Source organism: Trichogramma pretiosum, unplaced genomic scaffold (assembly GCF_000599845.2).
Source record: "Trichogramma pretiosum strain Unisexual culture from Peru unplaced genomic scaffold, Tpre_2.0 scaffold13, whole genome shotgun sequence".
NCBI lineage: Eukaryota > Metazoa > Arthropoda > Insecta > Hymenoptera > Trichogrammatidae > Trichogramma > Trichogramma pretiosum.
In genome coordinates, this window is record NW_019641606.1 from 109890 (window position 1) to 125082 (window position 15193).

At 40.5% G+C, this 15193-nt stretch overlaps 1 protein-coding gene across 9 annotated transcripts in view; it reads right to left on the reverse strand.

The window, feature by feature from the left end:
• The window catches only part of LOC106652104 (trehalase), a 30704-nt gene that overhangs the window by 9214 nt on the left and 6297 nt on the right, over positions 1–15193 (reverse strand). For 3 of the 9 annotated variants that reach the window (XM_014370866.2, XM_014370879.2, XM_014370871.2), the window contains one exon: positions 954–1043. In XM_014370866.2, coding sequence (XP_014226352.1) covers positions 954–1043 — 90 coding nt within the window. Of the gene's footprint in view, positions 1–294; positions 579–953; positions 1044–2697; positions 3029–4668; positions 4818–5915; positions 6088–6237; positions 6591–7676; positions 7763–14141; positions 14339–15193 lie in introns of those variants that run through there. The other 6 variants (XM_014370874.2, XM_014370875.2, XM_014370869.2 and 3 more) reach the window with 6 other exon arrangements.

Consider the following 15193-nt stretch of genomic DNA (forward strand, 5'->3'; position numbering starts at 1 on the left):
GGTTCAACGACCACCTTCGATCTTCGAATAAAAAAAAAAAAACAGAGATATAGAGAAAGAAGGAAGAGCGAGACACGATTGGCATTTTTTAAGAACGTACAAAACAAAATGTTGGAAATAAAGAGCGAAGAATTATACAATTGTTATTGTATATACGAGTCGCACTTTCGTATTTATCGAATCGAATACGTCATCGAAGCCAAAAAGAAAAAAAAGAACAAAACAAACGAAAAAAACAAGCAAACAAAAGCAAAAAAAAAATAAATAAATTAAAAAATCGTGTCTCGAACTTACCTGGTGCAGGGAAAAGGCTTGTGATGGACGTTAACATCTTGATTGGACTCGCCGAGCGTGCAGGCGATCGACACCAGCACGAGCAATAATCCGGTCCTTCGGTCCATTATTGTGTGTGCTCGAGTATTTGTCTTTATAAAATTAACTAGATACGATTTCGTGTGCGAGCTCGCGCGCACTCCTCTCGTGCTGTGTGTTTGTTTGGAATTAAAAAATACCAGTTGTGCGATCACCTCGCACCTTCTAGGAACTTCTCTCTCCTTCTCTGCTCTCTGGGTTTACACCTAGATCGATGGAATAAAAAGAGCACATCCTTTGCTTCATTGCGGCATATATATAATTTTTATTTATCTTCTATTTTTTCGCGCGAAGTATAATTGTATGCACAAATAATATTCGAGATATTTTTTGAATTATTTTTTTTTTTCATGTTTGTCTACACTGGCTATACGAGCTCCGTCCTTCTTTCTCTCTATCTCTCCCTGTGTACCAATTATTTGCGTGGTGTTATGCCACAAATATATTTTTTTTTTTGTTTTTTTTTTTTGCGGGAGTCAATAAACGAGAACGCGATCTCGGTATTTTGCGAACATTCCGATGCGTATATAATTTTTTTGGCAAATAATGTACGTAACAATGTGTATAAATCGTGTACTCACTAGTTGGTGGGTGGCTTCAGGTGAGGACTCTCGGTCTTGCGGAGCCTACGCGGCGGTTTCAACTCCAACCATAGATTAGCCGCATCTTCTCTGTAAAAAGCACAATTGAAAAAAATAATTATTACTCAATTGTTTTAAAAACGGCCTTCAAACGTAAATTTTCATAAGTATAAATAAGCACGTATAAACAATCGAACGCAATTATTATCTCACAGATCGACAAATTCATCATCATCTCTCGCCGTGTCTAAACGGAACGAGGCATCGTAAAAGACACATTTAATGCACATACAAATAATTTATGATTCTTTGTTAATGCGAGTAATATAAAACACTTGTGTGTGTGTGGTGTGAGTCTCTCCTCTCGTCGAGGTGACTGACACCGATAATCCTCAACCGTTTGATTTTCCTTCGTCCAATAAATTGAACATTTTTTTTGGCTCAAATAATAACAAATTTTTCTCCTGACTCAGCTGATTTTTGGTTTATTTTTTTTTCCCTCTCTTCCTAAGCATACGATAACAATTTTCCGGCAAACTGCTTATTTTTCTGTCTTCGCGCAGTCGGAGACATATACTTGAGCCTCGCTAGAGTAAATATTTATCATTCGTGCGATTGTGTGTAATTTGCGATGATACAACAATAAACAATTGCATTTCTGCGCTCGTGCCACCGCCGCAGTAAGTAATAAATACATAAAGTTGTGGCGGCGCGCTCCAACATTGAAGTGCGAGAAATTCATATAAATTTCTCGAGATAACTCTATAAGTCGATCTTTCATGCTCGCGCGCGTTTAGTCAAGGAAAAATCTCTCTCTCTCTCTCTCTCTCTCTCATTATTGTAAGCACGTGTCCGGTGTACACGGCATACACGAGACGATGAAAAATATAAGTATAACGAGACTGTTTGGGACTTGGATTTCGATTTCGATGAAATCAATCGTGGAGTTCGTTGCGAGAAAAAAAAAGGAAAACGTGAATCGTTGCAAATTAGAGGTATAGAGAAACGGAGTGCAGTGCACACGGCAAAATTGCGAGACTTTGACGTCAATGTAAGCGCATATAATGAGCCCAAGACTCGTTTGCATGAAAACTGACAACTGTAATTAATTGTTTCTTTTTTTTTATCTCAAAAGGCGCAAAGCGACTGTATTTCGAGGACTCGATCGTAAGGTATATATCGATACATCGTGGTTTTGTAAAATCCACTGCACAGTAGCCGAGCTATAATCACAGCTACTCGATCGCAGTGCGGCGGCCGCGCGGCTGTTTGATTGTCTCTCTCACAATCCCAAGTGCACGACCGTGATGAATGACATTGCAGGTACCTGCAATAATGTTCAAGTCCCTCCCTCCCGCGTGTTGGATGCAACAAAAAAAAAAGAAAAAGAAGTTGAGAAATTCCCAAACGATACCTTACGATGGGGAGTTTACAAAATCTCGCTCTCGAAATATTATAAGTTGTTAGATTTTGCGATCTCGCAGTAAGCACACACACGCATACACACACGCATTGCAATCTGGAAAATCCTAATGCATATCTGGCACAACTGTCAATTATGAACGTCAGCTGATATATATGTGTATTATTATTATATGCATGTATATAATACGTGTATACGTGTAAAGTCACGGTGTGTACACTTGGCGCTCGTTTATTTTTTGCTCGGAATCTAATTTTTTCCACTTCAATACAGACACACACATACACACGCAAACACTTGTTTTAATATTTTTCTCCTTACATTATCTTCGACGTCGGGCGGCAAAAAAAATTTCGTTCGACTCAACCTTGGTAAACAGCACGAGTAGCTGTGTGTCTGATCGTCGTCGTCGTCGCCGTCGTCGTACGCTCGTCATTTCTGCGACTGCAACCGCGGCGGTGGCTACTGCATATACACGATCGTCGCGACGGCCGCGACCGGAAGTAGGTGCGACGGAATTGTGTGTACGATAGTCGCTGGCTGCGGCCGCGCCGATCGACCGATTTTAACGACGACGTAACGATCGCGACGACGAAAAAAAGAAGCGAAAAAAAAAAACAATAACTTATCGCGACGCGCACCCATACGATGATATCGATAAAGGGAAAAACCAAGAGCTTTCACACGGCGCAATAGACTCATTCCACTCGTCATTCAAGACGATCGTGCGCTGATTTTTTTTAATATTTATTTTTTACTTTCGTGCGAAAAACCTCGCTAGGAGTGTTTGCACCTGTGTCTGTGTGCGCGTGTGACGTATGCAGCAGAACTATGCGCCGCGACGACGATCGCTTTTGTTTTCAAAGTGATTAGAGATAAGAAGGTATACGCACTTGTTAATTGAGACGATACTTTGCGGCGGCTACGACGACGACGACGGCGGCACCGATTTTCGGAAAGCTCGCCTCGTGTCTCGTTACAATTAACGCTTATTTGACGCGCGGCGCGGCCAATGGACATAGCAAACATCGATATACATTATACTTGGTACGTCTCTCTCGAGGACGTTTTTACCTTCTCGCGCAATTACGTACCCGCTAGAAAAAAAATGATGGATCTATCGTTCGGTCGAGAGTCGGAAATCGTGCTCGATCGTTTTGAGCTCACCCAGTGGCAGGTTGGTATTCGCGGATAAAATCAACGTTGGACACACCGAACCGACCGACGAAACATTGTATAACGTGCAAGTATAGTACTGGTGCGAGAAAATCATTGTTTTAATGCCACATTATTTTGTTGCATAATCCCTCCCGCGCGCGAGAGAGGCAAAAGCCTAGGCTACTGCTGTTCGACCAACTACACTTCATCACTGTATACAGTTCTCTCGTTCTCTCTCTCTCTCTCTCTCATGCAATACCGCGACGTTTATTTTATAATTGTAATGACGATATACACGGACACATAGACACGATGCACTAGTTGTAGGACGGACAGAGCCAAGCTCGTGGCGCGCAGAAATTATATTATCGTGGCTGATCACGAACGGCGGCGATTATTTCTTCTCGCTTCTTCTTTCATACTTTATAATACTTCGCGCTCGATGGAAAAATTTCCTGAAAGTCAATTTGTAAAAAAAAAAAAAAACAAGATAATTATAATAACAACGGCGTTAAATAATATATTTCCGCCGTTACACACAGAGTCCGCGATTCTTGCTAAAGGCTTAGGCGTGTAGTGGTCAGAATGCGCGCGATACCGATCTTGGAAACTCGCGAGCGCGAGCTGCGGCGCGTCATGTGCTGCTGCTGCTGCAATGCAGCAGGCTATTGTGTACGCCCGGAGATTAGTAAAATTCGGCGATGATCGTTAATGTATAACGAATTACGGTACGTTTTTTGAACGTTCCTACTGCGTTGTACACATTCAGAAACGTAATTTAGGGCCGTACATTTAAAAGTTGATGGAAGGTTCTACAAACTTTTTTTAAACTTTTTTCTGAAACGTTCCAAGGTTTCAAATTCAACGTTTCAGTAACGCTATGAAAACGTATCGTGCTATTAGGGTATTGACACACGATATTAACGGTCGCGATCGGTTTTTACGATATTATATACACGGGTTCGCGCGAGGAAGTGTGTTAAGGTTGTGTACGTCAGGATGTAGAAAATCATAATTAATAACAAAAAAAAAAGAGAGAAGAACGATTGAATTGGTTCGAACTATCGAAATCGATCTTTCGTTTAATGTTAAGTATAATCATGTGTGTGTTGCGTGTTTGTGTCAAATATATACCTGATAGAGAAGCTGCGCTCGCGCAGGCAGGATAACGAAAACGTACGAATCGGCAAGCCCAATCTTACAGCGAGGACTACTCGTGCGCCGAGCGAGTACCACACGAGGAACGTCGTGATAGCGGATTCGCGATATATAGCCGCACATATATGAATGAAACGCGCTTATACATATATGTAATACACTTGACAGCTGTCACGGACCGACGACTGCTGCCGCTTTTGCCTGCTGCCTACCGCTGCGCTCGCGAAGATCGGACTGCTGAATCGGCGCGCTTTAATAATAATACACACGTATATGACTGAATATACTCACCTCCCTCGCGCGCCTCGCATATAAACACACACATACACACACACATACACACACACTCGCACAATCACGGCTTGATATTTGCTCTTCGCGACTCCGGATTTGATATAGTGGGGATTCGGTGTATAATGCAGCGGTTAGATATGATTATAATATTCGCCCAAGTCGCTCTGTGCGCATAGGTGCGCTTTTCTCTCTCTCTCTCTCTCTCTCTTCGTATTAAGTTTTAGTCGCAGTCTCTACACGCCGTATCGACAACGAGCTCTCTCGAATAGAATCGAAGATCCATTTTTGAAAAAGACACACGATCATCGCGCGTAGATGCAACTATTGATAAAAAAATGAATTTTTTCCTTCTTTTTTTTTTTTTAAAGCGCAGCGTAATGTATTGTAATAATTTACGGGGTCAAGGATTCACAGCGGTACATTAGCAAACTACATACACTCGTACACAGAAACGCGCGCGTGTTTAGAATCAACTGAAATCGAGAGTGCGAGCGAGCGAGAGAGAAAAAAATGTTAATGATATAATTAAATTCGTACGTACTACATACACGATGCTCACTGTGAGATAACCGGCAGTATTTACAGACAATAATTTACATGAAAAAGTATAAACACAGCAGAGAATGATGCGTCGAGATCGTTATAGCCCCAGCAGCAGCAGCAGCAGTACACCTGATTGGCTATGTATGTGTTTTAATAGTTCGCTCATTCCACTTTTTAAGCCGAATGACGAAATTACACGAGTCTCGAGAGATGATAGAGTTAAAAAAAATTAAAAAAAAAAAAAAAAAAAAAGAATACAAATTAAGTATAATGATAATCGCACGAATATTGTTCAATTAAGCGGTAGAAATTGATTTGTGTGATACGTAACGCACGCGGCGTAAAATCGGCAAAATTGTCGACGATTTACGCACGCGCTTTATTACCTGCATGATTCTTATTTTATAGCTCGTTTTATGTGTATCGACGAATTGTGGCAACCGCAAACGTATCGCTTAAAGACACTGTCGTTTTTTCGGTTTTAATTTTGGTCGAAGTGCCGAACTTGTAACCGACGAAGCTTTAATGTGCTCTAACGCTACCACGATACCAACTGATCGTTGGTGTAGAGGGGCTCGCCGTCTTATATGCTGCTACGGCTATTGGAAAAACACATGCGCCGTACACACATGTGTGTATATGTATACGTGCGAGACTTGTGTGCTACTACTGCCTGGTGCCGTTTGCTGCATATGGCTAGATACTTACATCAGCAACCGTTGATTGGGAGCCGAGTCGAGCCTCCGAAGATCCAGCCTCTCATTGGTCGCACAGGAGAGAGACTCGAGGCGCGCACACACACACACACACATGTATTCAGAGGCACACAACCCGTCCGTAGAATTTCGCGTGTATATCCTTCCACCTTCACTTTCATATGTGTGTGCATGTATGTATGTATGTATGGTGCACATGTGTCTGCATCGTATACTACAACGTCGGCAGCGGACACTTATAAGCTGCTGCTATGGAGGAGAGGTGAGAGAAGTGTAGCTCCGCTCCGCGGGATCTGACCGTCGCTAGCAGCTACTACCGCTATGGGATACCTCAAGAATTGGCTATTGTTGCATCAGACAAAAATACTACATATATTCGTGCAATTTAATAAATGAAAATATTACAAAAATTTATTGCGAATTGAAAAAAAAAAACGCCTCAGAGTCGTTAGGCTGTGTGTCGCTCCATGGGTGGTGGCACGTACGTTTCGTCAGAAAAACGTGACTTAACGAGACTATAATCGAGATAATGTAATAACATCTTGTTCACATGCGTACGAATGACTTATCGGGCGTTGATTTTTGAAGATATATAAAAAAAAAGACGAATTGACCTTATTCTCGGAGAATATCATTAATTAATCGTGGCGTTGAAACTATACTTCGTTAATTTCGATGCATTATCTGCTGCTTTTTTCGATCTCCTCGTAAAATCGTAAAATTATAAAAATTCATTAAGCTAAAGAGCATATCAACATTAGTCTGACTATAGGTGTGTTTACTTTTAAAATGTAATAAATCCGAAACGCTGACACAGATTAGAGAAAGAAGAGGCTCGTATTATTAAACCTTATATAGCATGGTTTCGTTTTCTTCTCGATCCCCATTATCTTGACATTATTGACATTTGTACAATCAGAATAGACAGCAAGCACAAGTAAGAACAAATACCCACAATCCAGGTTCAACTATTAAGATCTGATTGCTCCAATTAGGCGATTTTTTATTGACTTCAAAATAAATTTTTGCAAAAATTTTTTTTTCTTCGCCACCGCGTCTATTTTTATGTAATTATCGAATGATGGATTTCGCCTTTGTTTCCAACACTTGAGTAAATAAGTGCACTTCGCAGAATGTAATTACTATTTGGAAAGATTGATGCACATCGAAGATTATATAGCGAAAGAAATTAGCGAACGTCCGTCCATAAATTTGGATTGAATAACGTTCCACTTCTAAACGACGATCGCCTGAGCGAGTTATTTACTATGTAGTCACTAGCTCGAAGATAAAGATTAATAACTTCGAAGATGATGCTCTTTTTCTAAGTTCTAACACACGTATATCGATAACTTGAATAGTAAAATTTTTGCTCATTTATTACGCAAAACCATAAATGTCGAAAAAACTGATAAAACAAAAGAAGCTTACCTCTTAATATGGTAGGAGTATGACATAGACACGTTTGTCAAATTTGAGCGTAATTTATGAAAATGAATTAAAAGGATTATGTTTAACAATGTACTGATTTTATTCGAAAGTAAACTGACTGATTTATATTGAAAAAGCCCCACGTAGATTACCCGAGTTTATTCAGCTGAAAGCAGTGCAATTCCCGGCTATTTAATCAGTATGTACAACAACAAGCATTAAAAATCCAAAATTTCAAGAATCCTTATCGCACACTTTTCGCGCTGTATATAAAATTCACTCGACGCTTCGCAGACGCCGCGGAAGAGCAGAAAAGGTTCGTGCGCGCGACGATTCATGATGACGAAAAGGACTGCGAACCGCCGGTGACGCGTGTACATGTGCAGACGCGCACGTATATAATACAATGAATTACGCGCGATTTTATTTTTAGAATCACAACTAAAACGTGTCGATTAATAATAAAAGTGCACCGATGCCGGCAAAAAGTTTATCATGCGACGATGCGACGCAATGCTCCAACAACCCAAAGCTCGCGCCGATTATCCTATTCACTATTTTTAGCCGGAAATAGGTCGGTATATGAAATATACGCTCGCTACGGATCGAAAGGGATATCATGTCTCTCACTCTCTCGATGCAAAATCACGTATGCACGTCGGAGGAGGGTTTATACCACCATGCTATGTATGCATGCTATAATACGTGTTTGATTCATTTGTGCGAAAGATCATTGTGATCATCGCTTAGTCCGCAGGCTATTTTTAAAACGTGCGGGTTTATATATAATACGATGTGTATCATAGTGTTGCGTCGTTCATTAATGAACCACAAGTTCACATTGATAAATATTGATATTTTGGCTAATACGTTTGAATTAACACTCCCAAGTTTAACGAGCGCAATTCTATCTAATCGCGCATAACTCATAATGTGTGCGACATGTACTTGACGAAAAAAAAACAGCAACAGGTGAATTGTAAGTACAATGCATCGCTTATTACAATGTTCAATAACACAGGTGGGCTTTTGCTTTAAGTACGCGTCTAAATTTGTAAAGGCTTGACAATTATAACCGGCAAGGTTCCAATCGATTTTACATATTAAGAAAAAGCTGCATTTTTGGACGCGAGGACGCAATTATGACAATTCGAGTCCATCTCTGTTTTTATTCCCTCTCTCTCTCTGCCCGAAGTGTATAGTGCCGAGTTCAAGATCAATGACAAATTGGTCGCGTTCTTGAAAATTTTTCACATTGAAAGTTTCACACGCACAAGATTTACGAGCACGCGTAAAAAATGGAAAAATACGATCGATTTATTCATTGATTTTTTTTTTTTTTTTTTTTAGTGCTCGCGACAAAATTTATATACTCCTGGTTTACAGCGTGTAAAAATATAAATTATCGCCGACAAGGCAGTTGAATAAGATGAAAAAAGACTCGAGCGCGCAGGTGTTAGCTATTACAATTGGAAGCAGTCAAACTTAAAATAGGCAGCTCTAATTAATGCACGTACTTGAGAGATAGGAAATTTTTATAATTAATACAATTCAAAGTACAATAGTTGACTGTGATCAATTAAATTAATTTAATTAACAATGATAAGATATAAGTACTTTGTAGTAGGTCACCCCGGAAAATTTTATAGATAAGTTTTGACCAACGAAAAAGTTTCTTGGGGGAGGGGGGTATTTTAACTGGGCATATTTTAGCGAAGTGAAACATTTTTCAAAATTTTTTGGACATATCAAGTTCCACGTTTTTTTAATAAAGATATTTAGCGTCGAAACTTAAAGTTTATGGGTACTGTGCATTTTTTGCCATGAGTTTTACAAATATTTTCACTTTGCCACTTGCAGATTTACAGATTATAATACGCACCATCTTGTGGCGAAGTCTCCAAGTAGGATGATCATTTTTAAAATAGTGGTTGCGCATAATTTTCTAGCATACTAGGACCTCGATTGTACGAATTTCACGGGAACAACTATTAACTGTGCCCTATAAAGGTTTTTATTTACGGTTTGATATATAGAGATAAAAAAAATTAGTCACCATTAATTTCATCGTCAAAACATTCTCAGGGCTTTTGTAAAATGTCAACGAATATCCTTTAAATTTTTGTAATCGCATTTGATTTGTAATTTTCGATAGTTTTAGATTTCCTTAGATGTAAAATAATCAACGGATGAGGCGATTGCTCCCGAATCCAATCACAACATTTTTGGAAATATTAGTTATCATTTTGTGGAAATGATGTGAATCAATTGTTGTTTGCTAAAATTATACTTGATTCGATTTTGGCTTTTATGTTTCCTTGTAAAGTAGCAAGCTTATAAAGTACCTGGATTTTCTCGATGAATATTTTTTCTAATAGAAATTAATGCTTCATGCTAATTCAGTTATGACTATGTAATAAAAAATAAATCACTTGTAATTTTATATTAAGGCACAACAACGTCATAACATTTCATATTTCAGATGTTAATTTCGACTTATAACATTATTCTTACTTTTCCGCTTGCAGATTTACAGATAAAGGTACTCGCCATATAGTGGTGGATGTACAAAGCGGTATCATCATATTCAAATTTGTCGAAACTGGTCTTAACTATAGGTGAAACAATTAAATGATTATTTTAAATTCTTCTGAAATGCTTTTAACATTTGTAACATGATTGTTACAGAAAATCGCCAAAAAAGTTAATTAATGGGGTTATTTATCTTTTCAAATTATGTACGCCTTCTAAATAGTTTTAAATTCATTAAAATTGACCAAGAAACGTTAAATTCCGTTTCACCATAAAAAAAGTTGTGATTTCGTTTCAAACTTTTTTAACGCGCTCACATTCATTCGGCAGAACTATTCATAATTGTCATTCGTGAAAATTCGTCGGCTCGCACCGCACCGACATCTAACTAGACTCGCCTCAAGCCCCGAGTAGAGTAGCGCCTGTGTGTGCGCGCGGTACATAATGCGACCTGCGACGATGGTCGCGATCGCGATGACAGCTCGCGATAAATCGTTCTCGCGCGGCAAAAAAGTACCATTACCTGCATTACCGACGACTATGCAATAATGAAACTGAGAGTATGTGTCAGTGTATGTGCCAAGAATATATATATGTGTTACACCGGCAGCTATTCGAATCGACCTGCTTCAACTGTTCGAAAGAAGAGACTTTCGATCATTATGTACAAATTATCGGACACGCGAAAGTAAAGGGTTCGCTGATGGGCACAAGTTACGTTCGATTCGAGGAATTTTTTTCTCCAAAGCGACAGCTGACAGTTCTCGTCGAACTCGGGCGCCTGTAAATTTGCAACGAAGGAAAAATACAAACGAACGCGGCGTGCGGCACGTAACGCGCAAGTTGTATTATAGTAGTAGTGGACATTGCGCGGTATTGCGAAAATAATGCCTTATACTTTCATCCAGTTAGCAAAGAATATATTTCAATTTTTACTGACCGTAAAGTGTATGACATTTTTTATGCTAAAAAGTGTGTATCTAGTACGAGATGAAATGTATGCAACAACTTATTTTTATATTTCCGATAACAATACTACGAATAACAAGAACCCTTATATCTGCAATACATATAACATTACATAATTATTGCAGACGATAAGAAAAAAAAACATCTGTGAATTCTAAAGCTCGAATTATAATTAACTCATTAATATTCTCGCATGGCATCGCTGATGTTGATGTTTACGGCAGGCGTAAAAGCGTTGATTTCTTTTTCGACAAATAACACACAAGATTTGCGAGCTATTCGACGTTCGCATTACTGGCATGCAACAATCGCGTGCGAATCAATCAATAACGCAGTGTACAATGTGTGAGTATGTGCTACGACGAAGTGCCTCGTTAATAAATCAATTGACGTTGCGGCGTGACACGAGCGTCCAACTAATCGCTGATAACAGCATTAATACAAAAAAAAAAGCGGAGAGAACTTATTTGTCGGAGCTGCTCTCTCGTCACTGGTGTTCCGTGAGGTTTATATACATGTATATTTTTTTTTCACTTCCACATTCATTATCGCGTCTTTCTCGCTTAGAGGCGATCCGTAATTAAAATGATATTTTAGCCACGAACAACTCGAACATAGGCAAAGAAAATCAGTGCGTTGGCTAAAATAGCCGGGCGCAATCATTATACGCTCGATTAAATCCCCGAGTCGTTTACGTTTCTCGGGAATAGCGGTCGGTTCTAGAGGAAGAGAACTGAGTAATATTTTTCTTTCGCTGCGATCGATTGAAAATTGCAGTACACGCTATAGTCTACATCGTGCAAAATCAATTAAACGATCGTCGCGTTATTACAGCGATCGTAATCGGACACTCGTCGAAGTAAGGCTCGTAAAAACAAGCGCGATTATTGAGCTACAGTCTGTATAGCGACCTAACCACGAGTCATAGATAAGACATCGTCGTCGACGTTGTCGTCGTCGCGGCATAACTTAGATACGTATAGGATTTTCAAGATTAAATTTTGCTTTCGTCGTCGACGTCGGTGGCGGTGGTGGTCGCGGAGTCGAGCCTCCTTAGCGGCGCCAATGGCGTAGCTGTTCGACACCAGACGCCCACGTCTAGAGCCAATGAGAGAGCTTAAGTAAGAGAGAGAGAGAGAGCAGCTAAGCAGCTGAGAGCGACAGACGACGACGTTTTACAAGTGTGTTGTATGTGTGTGTGCGACCTCGTCTGGCACGTTTTTTTCTACCTATGCCTTTTAATTTTTTTTTTTTTTTTTTCTAATATGCATAACTTTGTAAAACAGATACCGGTCGTATACTTTCACTAAATCTCGACTCGGAGCAAGAATGTTGGATATTTTATGAAACTATGTATGCTCGAAACGACTGGGGAATTTTATTCTATACGTTCAAGAATCATCATGGTGTTTAGCATCGTTGACATCAACTTGTGTATCATTAATGACCATTAATATTATACAGGTGAAGCACTGCGCTAGCCGAAACGAACCTTGGTCGTTAAAAATATCAAAAGACCCTGCAGCAGCTCTCAATCAAATCGAGATTTTGGCCGCGCGTCAACTTTAGTGCGATATATCATTGAGGATAATTTTAACAACAATGGGCCGTTAGATTTTGACGAGAAATCATCAGCATTTTAACGCCGACGACGAATGGGCTCGGATGTTTTTATTGACTCTTAGACGGAGCTGTTAAGAGGGTAAGACGATCGGTGAACGAATATTTTCTACAGCACGAGTACCGATGACAAAATTAAATGAGGAAAATTAAATAATTCTCGATATCTATATAATCGATCTGACCGATACCTTACCAGTACAAACGAGTTACGGAAAAATAACAACAAGCTTAGCGGGGGATTTTTTAAGAATTAAAAAATGTCTCAAGTTCCTACGCGATGACGAGGTGCATTTTTGCCTCGCGTGCTGTCCGCAAAACTGCTCGGTCACGCGGTTGCGTCGTCGATACAATCGAATAAAGACGCGGGCGGACTGTGTATGCGCGTCAAAATTTACGCGAATCGAAGAAAAATTGGAGTCACGTGCGTCAGAGCTATGAATGAAAGCGGAAAAGCTCCGCCCGAAAAATGTTTTTCGTGACTTCTTTTTGTTTCGTACAGGACGCACCCGTACAAACGAGCGTTTGGATCGAAGGCTCGCAAGTTGAGCTTTTTCGACACAAATCACATATAATAATAATTACGTAAATATGTTCGCGCGGTGTGGCGAGTCAACAGCAGCTTTTCTCAAAGAGCAGCGCGAGTATAAATTTAGCGAAAGACAGCGAGCGAGCTTGCGAGCAAAAAGGAAAAACAGAAATTTTGTTGACCGCTGCGGGTATCATTGGGTCGTTGCCGCGCGTCGCTTCGCACGTGGCCGTCGTAGCCGCCACAGTGCCAATGTCAGCACACGGCGTGCTTTAGTGTACATATATATATCCCACTCACAGTCGCACACACATCGGCGCAAGCTCTCTCTCTCTCTCTCTCTCTCGGCCCGAAATCTTGACATCGATACTCGGTTACGGAGCACTGACTTCTTCATCGACTGTATTATAGAGATGTTGCATTCGCTGCGGGTCTCTCTGTATAGAGCAGATTTTGGGCGTGCGGATTCGCGCAACGTTCGGAGGACGATAGACTGTGGGCTCTATTTATAACGAAGAATTACACGATGACGACGACGATATCTCGCTCGACCGATCTCGCGACGATTTTCAGCGTCGCGTGAGCGCAAGCTCGCTGATGAATTTCATTAATACGTTTTCTTGCCGGTATATAAAAGCGCCTCTTTATTATAAATTCAGACGACTAAATGGCACTCAATCAATGAATATAAGCGGTGCGGGTAAAGAAGCTTTCGAAGCTCATTATACCTATATGTATGTCCGCCTCTCGTATCGAGGCCTCATTCTTCGAGAATGACGAAGGATATTATTATCATCGCACACGCGTCGATTTACCTGTTGCAGTCGTCGTCGACACTCGTATGCTTAACGACGATTCTTCTTATTTTCTCTCCCTCCGATAAAAGAAACGAGTCTCCGTCGCTATCCAGTTCTGACATGCGGCTTTAACTAGTGTGGGCCGACTCGATGCACAATATTAAAAAAAAAAGAAAAGAAATTAACACTTCTCTGGCTTGCAGGAAAGAACGAGAAAGAAAAATAAAAGCGATGCTGCTGTCAGGCACTCTCGCACATTATACACCGCGGATGCACATTATACACGGACGCACGCATACAACAGGAATCACACACACTGCGGCAAAAGTCACTCGAGAGGTCGTTCCTATATATTATGGCTGGGCTGTTTTCTCGAACGAGCTCGAGCTCAAGCGACGTCGCCAGCTCTTTCCGAGGCGCTATTCGCAAAAGACTGGACGCTGACGAAATTCGCGATGATTGTTGCACCTGTGTGCTGTATAGTACGCACAAGTCGGTGTGTGTGTGTGTGTGTGGTGCACGCGTGCGTTAAAAACCAAGAGACATATCGAGTGAGAGAGAGAGAGAGAGAGAGAAGAAAGAAAGAGGGTAGGGAGGAGGGACACACGAGCGTGTGCCGTGTGCACTATATAGCATGTATAAGAAAAAAAAACTATATCGACGCTCTTTCAAACTGTGTGTGACTTATTACGAGGCGGTCGATCGTTACTGATTGCGAGCCGATTTATCTGCACTGCGCGGCACGGCACACTCTCGGGTGGCGCAGAGAGCGAGAATTCTCTCGCGTTACGCACGTGTCCTTCGATGGTGGATGCGTATATTGAGTAAATCATAGGTAAGCAGCTAATATTGCCGAAAATTTAAATGGAAATGAAGTTATTTTCCGATAAACTGGACATCAATGGTTAAACATATATGAAGTAAATCATGGCTTATGTAAGACTATTTTTACTTTTTAGTTTGCAGATTTACAAGTACAAGTACTCGCCATCTTGCGGTAGCGGCTGAACTTATAATCGGAATTTTTTGGCACTGATTCGGTGATCTTTTACCAAAAAAAAAAAAAAAAT